The sequence below is a fragment of the Hemiscyllium ocellatum genome, unplaced genomic scaffold (assembly GCF_020745735.1).
Source record: "Hemiscyllium ocellatum isolate sHemOce1 unplaced genomic scaffold, sHemOce1.pat.X.cur. scaffold_3386_pat_ctg1, whole genome shotgun sequence".
NCBI classification, from domain to species: Eukaryota; Metazoa; Chordata; class Chondrichthyes; order Orectolobiformes; family Hemiscylliidae; genus Hemiscyllium; species Hemiscyllium ocellatum.
Window position 1 is genome coordinate 1 of NW_026868403.1, and position 7,500 is coordinate 7,500.

Here is a 7,500-nt window from a genome sequence, read left to right on the forward strand (position 1 = left end):
CCTCCCCCTGCCCCCTCCCTCTCTCCCTCCCTCCAGGCCCCAGATGTGGAGGGAAGTCTCCCGCGGCAGATTGGGAACAAGACGGAGTGTGCCCTGCTGGGATTTGTTGGGAAGTTGAAGGGGGATTACCAGGAGATCCGGAGGCAGGTCCCTGAGGAGACCCTCTACAAAGTCTACACCTTCAACTCCAACCGCAAACTGATGGGCACCGTCATCCGCAGACCAGAGGGAGGCTTCCGGCTCTACTGCAAGGGAGCCTCCGAGATCGTCCTGAAGAGGTAGGAACACCAGGCCATTCAGCCCCTCCCTCCTCCAGCCTGTTACAACAGGGACAGCTCGACACAGAGTTATGTGACACTGTAGAGGGAGCTTTACTCTGTATCTAACCCCCTGTCGCTGGGAGTGGGGGGACAGTGTAGAGGGAGCTTTACTCTGTATCTAACCCCCTGGCTCTGGGAGTTGGGGGACAGTGTAGAGGGAGCTTTACTCTGTATCTAACCCCCTGTCGCTGGGAGTGGGGGGACAGTGTAGAGGGAGCTTTACTCTGTATCTAACCCCCTGTCCCTGGGAGTGGGGGAGAGTGTAGAGGGAGCTTTACTTTGTGTCTCACCCCCTGTCCCTGGGAGTGGGGGACAGTGTAGAGGGAGCTTTACTCTGTATCTAACTCCCTGTCGCTGGGAGAGGGGGGACAGTGTAGAGGGAGCTTTACTCTGTATCTAACTCCCTGTCGCTGGGAGAGGGGGGACAGTGTAGAGGGAGCTTTACTCTGTATCTAACTCCCTGTCGCTGGGAGTGGGGGACAGTGTAGAGGGAGCTTTACTCTGTATCTAACTCCCTGTCGCTGGGAGAGGGGGGACAGTGTAGAGGGAGCTTTACTCTGTATCTAACTCCCTGTCGCTGGGAGTGGGGGGACAGTGTAGAGGGAGCTGGGATGGGATTGCTGTTCACGCGGGGCTCCCCCGGCCATCATGGTTTCAGATGCTCCTGGATTCTGGACGTTCTCGGCCAATCGCAGCCCTTCGGCCAGAAGGAGTGGGCGGAGCTCATGAGGACCACCATCGGACCAATGGCGTCAGACGGCCTGAGGACCATCTGCGTGGCGTACCGGGACCTGGAGGCGGAGCCGGAGCCCAATTGGACCAATGAGAGGGAGATCATGGCCGACATGGTGTGTCTGTGCGTGGTGGGCATCGAGGACCCCGTCCGCCCTGAGGTAGGCCGCAGCACTGCCTGTTCAAAGTCTTCAACACCGTCCCCCTCCCCCGTCACCCCATCCCCCTCCCCCACACACCCCATTCCCAGAGGGGGGAGACGGGGATAGAGGGGGAACGGGATAAAGACCCAGAGGGGGAGACGGGGATAGAGGGGGAACGGGATAAAGACCCAGAGGGGGAGACGGGGATAGAGGGGGGAACGGGATAAAGACCCAGAGGGGGAGATGTGGATAGAGGGGGAGGGGATAAAGACCCAGAGGGGGAGATGGGGATAGAGGGGGAACGGGATAAAGACCCAGAGGGGGAGACGGGGATAGAGGGGGAGGGGATAAAGACCCAGAGGGGGAGACGGGGATAGAGGGGGAGGGGATAAAGACCCAGAGGGGGAGATGGGGAGAGAGGGGGAGGGGATAAAGACCCAGAGGGGGGAGATGGGGATAGAGGGGGGAACGGGATAAAGACCCAGAGGGGGAGACGGGGATAGAGGGGGAGGGGATAAAGACCCAGAGGGGGGAGATGGGGATAGAGGGGGAGGGGAAGGTTGCCGGGCGGGATGTGGGTAAGAGATTGGCCAATCAGATGATCTCTAACCCCCCCACAGCCCTCGCCCTGCGTAGGAGGTGCCCCGTACGTGACTCCCTCCTTCCTTCCCTCTCTGCCAGGTGCCAAGAGCTATCCATCGCTGCCAGCGAGCTGGCATCACCGTCAGGATGGTGACGGGGGACAACATCAACACGGCCAGGGCCATAGCCTCCAAGTGTGGCATCATCCGGCCTGGAGAGGATTTCCTGTGCCTGGAGGGCAAGGAATTTAACGCACGGATTCGGAACGAACATGGCGAAGTGAGCAGGCCGGGACGCCGCGTTGGCGTGGGGGGGGGATGGTGAGGGGATTGGGGTACAACGGCACGGGTCTGCGGGACCCCTTCCCCGGCCCCAGACACTCACGCCCGCACCACCGTCTGACAACACCGCTACTCCCGCACCCGCGCCCGAATTCACCCGGACGCCTTCCCACAGGGGCCCCCTACACCCCCTCCCTATCTCTGTCCCCACCTCCAGCCCCCTACACCCCCTCCCTATCTCACTCCCCCTCCTCCAGCCCCCACACCCCCTCCCTAACTCCATCCCCTCCTCCAGCCCCTACACCCCCTCCCTATCCCCGTCCCCTCCTCCAGCCCCTACACCCCCTCCCTATCTCTTTCACCTCCTCCAGCCCCTACACCCCCCTCCCTATCTCTGTCACCTCTTCCAGCCCCTACACCCCCTCCCTATCCCCGTCCCCTCCTCCAGCCCCTACACCCCCTCCCTATCGCCGTCCCCTCCTCCAGCCCCCTACACCCCCTCCCTATCTCCGTCCCCTCCTCCAGACCCTACACCCCCTCCCTATCTCCGTCCCCTCCTCCAGCCCCTACACCCCCACCCTACCTCCCTCCCCTCCTCCAGCCCCTACACCCCCTCCCTATCCCCGTCCCTTCCTCCAGCCCCTACACCCCCTCCCTCTCCCCGTCCCTTCCTCCAGCCCCTACAACCCCTCCCTATCCCCGTCCCCTCCTCCAGCCCCTACACCCCCTCCCTATCTCCCTCCCCTCCTCCAGCCCCTACACCCCCTCCCTATCTCCGTCCCCTCCTCCAGCCCCTACACCCCCACCCTACCTCCCTCCCCTCCTCCAGCCCCTACACCCCCTCCCTATCCCTGTCACCCCTTCATTGGTACGGGATGAGGGGGCCCTCATCCCCAGGACCCCTTGCCCGCTGGTGATTGGCATTGTCTGAACGTGCCAACAGCTCCCTGACCCTGGCCAGACCAAAACGCCCCTCCCCTTCCGTCCCCGATCCCATTAATTCACCTCCTCCCCCACCCCCTTCGACGGGAACTGCCCTCTGATGCCCCTCTGCCCACCGGGAATCAGGCTCCAATTTGGGTTTTCTTGCGGAGGGTCCTGACGAGTTCCGTGGCCTAACAGCGCCTCCTGCTGTTTTCCCCCCATCCCTACCCCACCGAACTCTGCAGGTCGAACAGGAAAGGCTGGACCAGGTCTGGCCCAGGTTGAGGGTCCTGGCTCGCTCCTCACCCAATGACAAGTACGTTCTCGTCAAAGGTAAGGACCCCCCTACTCCCTCTCACCCCGCCCCCAGACCCCACCCTCCCCCCTCCTTTCTGGCTGCTCCTAGACCTACCCCTCATCTCTCACCCCCCCCCACCTCAACTCGCGTCACTGTAGCTGGGGAAGGGAAAGGTATGGGGGGAGAGGGGGGATTGGGAAAGGGGGAATCGAGGGGTTATATTCCAGTCTGAGGGGTTTAATCAGGAAGGGGGATCGAGGGGTTATATTCCAAGCCGAGGGGTTTAATCTGGAAGAGGGAATCGAGGGGTTATATTCCAGGCCGAGGGGTTTCATCAGGAAGGGGGAATCGAGGGGTTATATTCCAGGCTGAGAGGTTTAATCAGGAAGGGGGAATCGAGGGGCTATATTCCAGGCCGAGGGGTTTAATCGGGAAGGGGAATCGAGGGGCTATATTCCAGGCCGAGGGGTTTAATCAGGAAGGGGAATCGAGGGGTTATATTCCAGGCTGAGGGGTTTAATCAGGAAGGGGGAATCGAGGGGTTATATTCCAGGTCGAGGGGTTTAATCTGGTAGGGGGAATCGAGGGGTTATATTCCAGGCCGAGGGGTTTAATCTGGAAGGGGGAATCGAGGGGTTATATTCCAGGCCGAGGGGTTTAATCAGGAAGGGGGAATCGAGGGGTTATATTCCAGACCGAGGGATTAAAACAGGGCGTAGTCTCCTGGATGCCTCCGGGTGCTCCCCAAATGACAAACCCTTGCGTTTTGCCCCCTCCCCGGGGAGCACAGGGAGCGCCCCCTATCTGTGGAGGTGGCACCAAGCATTGGTGAATGGGATGGCCTGGTGTTGGAGCCAAAGCACGTTCAGGCCGGGATGAGGGTGGGGGTGGTGGGCGCGACAGGGATGTTGGCGCGATGGCGGGGCGGGGGGTGGGAAATGGGGGTGAGGAGCGGGCACTGGGAGTGGAAGGGGGGGGGCGTGGTGGAACAGGGTGCATTCTGGGAGAAACAGGCAGGATCGCTGCAGGGTGTTGACCGTGCAGCACCCGCTGTTGCAGATAGGGAGCGCCGCTGCGTTGCCAGCGGGCAGTGCCAGTGCCCATTATCGAGTATGTTTTTTCTTTGCCCACCCCCCCCACAGGGATGATCGATAGCACCTTGAACAAACAGAGACAAGTGGTTGCTGTCACCGGTGATGGAACCAACGATGGGCCGGCATTGAAGAGAGCGGATGTGGGATTCGCGATGGTAAAGGCACTGGGGATAAAGGGTCCTCCCACAGCACTGACCCTCCCACAGCGCCCACTCCCTCAGCACTGACCCTCCTACAGCACCCACTCCCTCAGCACTGACCCTCCCACAGCACCCACTCCCTCAGCACTGACCCTCCCACAGCGCCCGCTCCCTCAGCACTGACCCTCCCACAGCGCCCGCTCCCTCAGCGCTGACCCTCCCACAGCGCCCGCTCCCTCAGCGCTGACCCTCCCACAGCGCCCGCTCCCTCAGCGCTGACCCTCCCACAGTCTCACCCTGTCTTTCCTTGTCGTGGGCATTTCTGACGGGGGACAGTGTAGAGGGAGCTTTACTCTGTATCTAACCCCCTGTCCCTGGGAGTGGGGGAAAGTGTAGAGGGAGCTTTACTCTGTATCTAACCCCCTGTCCCTGGGAGTGGGGGACAGTGTAGAGGGCGCTTTACTCTGTATCTAACCCCCTGTCCCTGGGAGTGGGGGACAGAGTAGAGGGAGCTTTACTCTGTCTCTAACCCCCTGTCCCTGGGAGTGGGGGGACAGTGTAGAGGGAGCTGCTGACTGTGTTGTTTCTGGGAATTCCAGGGAATCGCAGGAACCGATGTAGCGAAGGAGGCCTCGGACATTATCCTGATCGACGATAATTTCTCCAGCATTGTCAAAGCTGTGAAGTGGGGCCGCAACGTGTATGACAGCATTGCCAAGTTCCTGCAGTTCCAGCTCACCGTCAATGTCGTCGCGGTGATTGTGGCGTTCGCTGGGGCCTGTATCACCCAGGTGATTGACCAGGGGGAGGCGCTGCAACACCCCTTGCTCCCTGGGGTCCCTCAGTCCCCCCTCTCTCTCAGGGAGATATCTGTACACCGACTGGTGTCTCTCAGTCCCCCCTCTCTCTCAGGGAGATATCTGTACACCGACTGGTGTCTCTCAGTCCGCCCTCTCTCTCACGGAGATATCTGTACACCGACTGGTGTCTCTCAGTCCCCCCTCTCTCTCTCTCAGGGAGATATCTGTACACTGACTGGTGTCTCTCAGTCCCCTCTCTCTCTCAGGGAGATATCTGTACACTGACTGGCGTCTCTCAGTCCTCTCTCTCTCTCTCTCAGGGAGATATCTGTACACTGACTGGTGTCTCTCAGTCCTCTCTCTCTCAGGGAGATATCTGTACACTGACTGGTGTCTCTCAGTCCTCTCTCTCTCTCAGGGAGATATCTGTACACTGACTGGTGTCTCTCAGTCCCCTCTCTCTCTCTCAGGGAGATATCTGTACACTGACTGGTGTCTCTCAGTCCTCTCTCTCTCTCTCAGGGAGATATCTGTACACTGACTGGTGTCTCTCAGTCCCCTCTCTCTCTCTCAGGGAGATATCTGTACACTGACTGGTGTCTCTCAGTCCTCTCTCTCTCTCAGGGAGATATCTGTACACTGACTGGTGTCTCTCAGTCCTCTCTCTCTCTCTCAGGGAGATATCTGTACACTGACTGGTGTCTCTCAGTCCCCTCTCTCTCTCAGGGAGATATCTGTACACTGACTGGTGTCTCTCAGTCCCCTCTCTCTCTCAGGGAGATATCTGTACACTGACTGGTGTCTCTCAGTTCTGTCTCTCTGAATCCATGTTTAGCAACATCCTGGGGGTTACCGTCACCAACAAGAGAGAGAGAATCTAACCATCGCCCCCTTGATGTTCAATGGCATTACCATCACTGAATCCCCCTCCCCCCACTATCAACATCCTGGGGGTTACCGTCTCCAACAAGAGAGAGAGAATCTAACCATCGCACCCTTGACGTTCAATGGCGTCACCATCACTGAATCCTCCCTCCCCCCACTATCAACATCCTGGGGGTTCCCGTTGACCAGAAACTGACCCGGACCCAGCCCCATATCAATCCAGCGGCTCCAAGAGCAGGTCAGAGGCTGGGAATCCTGCAGCGAGTAACTCCCCTCCCGACTCTCTCCCCCCGACGCCCTGTCCCACCATCGACAAGGCCCGAGTCAGGGAGGTGGGCGGGAATACTCCCCACTTGCCCTGGACGGGGAGGGGCAGCTCGGACAACACTAGAGAAGCTCGACACCGTCCAGGGACAAAGCTGACCAACCCCCCTCACTCAATCGACATGCTAACGCCCCACCTAGAACACCAATGCAGCCTATCTTCCTAATGGAAGGTGTGTCCCTCCCTCACCTTTCCGCCCCTCCCATTGCAGGAGTCACCTCTGAAGGCCGTGCAGATGTTGTGGGTGAATTTGATCATGGACACCTTCGCTTCGTTGGCGCTGGCGACAGAACCACCCACCAACGCCCTCCTGCTCCGCAGACCGTACGGGAGGAACAAGCCACTCATCTCCCGCACCATGACGTTGAACATCTTGGGGCATACCATCTACCAACTCATCATCATCTTCTTCCTGCTGTTCATCGGTGAGTTCCTGCACCCTCCTCGACGCTGTCCCTCCTCGGGCACCGGCGCCAGCGCTGAGGGAGCGGGTGCTGAGGGAGGGTCAGTGCTGAGGGAGCGGGTGCTGTGGGAGGGTCAGCGCTAAGGGAGCGGGCGCTGTGGGAGGGTCAGTGCTGTGGGAGCGGGTGCTGTGGGAGGGTCAGTGCTGAGGGAGCGGGTGCTGTGGGAGGGTCAGTGCTGAGGGAGCGGGTGCTGTGGGAGGGTCAGTGCTGAGGGAGCGGGTGCTGTGGGAGGGTCAGCGCTGAGGGAGTGGGCGCTGTGGGAGGGTCAGTGCTGAGGGAGTGGGCGCTGTAGGAGGGTCAGTGCTGAGGGAGCGGGCGCTGTGGGAGGGTCAGTGCTGAGGGGAGTGGGCACTGTGGGAGGGTCAGTGCTGAGGGAGTGGGTGCTGTGGGAGGGTCAGTGCTGAGGGAGCGGGAGCTGTGGGAGGGTCAGCGCTGAGGGAGTGGGCGCTGTGGGAGGGTCAGTGCTGAGGGAGTGGGCGCTGTAGGAGGGTCAGTGCTGAGGGAGCGGGCGC

General features: G+C 60.4%; 1 protein-coding gene across 1 annotated transcript in view; it reads left to right on the forward strand.

The window, feature by feature from the left end:
• Positions 1 to 21: 21 nt before the first annotated feature.
• The window catches only part of LOC132813153 (plasma membrane calcium-transporting ATPase 3-like), a gene marked incomplete at its 5' end in the record, with an annotated part of 24,949 nt that continues 17,470 nt past the window's right edge, over positions 22 to 7,500 (forward strand). Inside the window, 7 exons of the mRNA XM_060823086.1 lie at positions 22 to 278; positions 979 to 1,213; positions 1,877 to 2,056; positions 3,228 to 3,315; positions 4,423 to 4,529; positions 5,114 to 5,305; positions 6,736 to 6,949. Coding sequence (XP_060679069.1) covers positions 22 to 278; positions 979 to 1,213; positions 1,877 to 2,056; positions 3,228 to 3,315; positions 4,423 to 4,529; positions 5,114 to 5,305; positions 6,736 to 6,949 — 1,273 coding nt within the window. The remainder of the gene's footprint in view (positions 279 to 978; positions 1,214 to 1,876; positions 2,057 to 3,227; positions 3,316 to 4,422; positions 4,530 to 5,113; positions 5,306 to 6,735; positions 6,950 to 7,500) is intronic.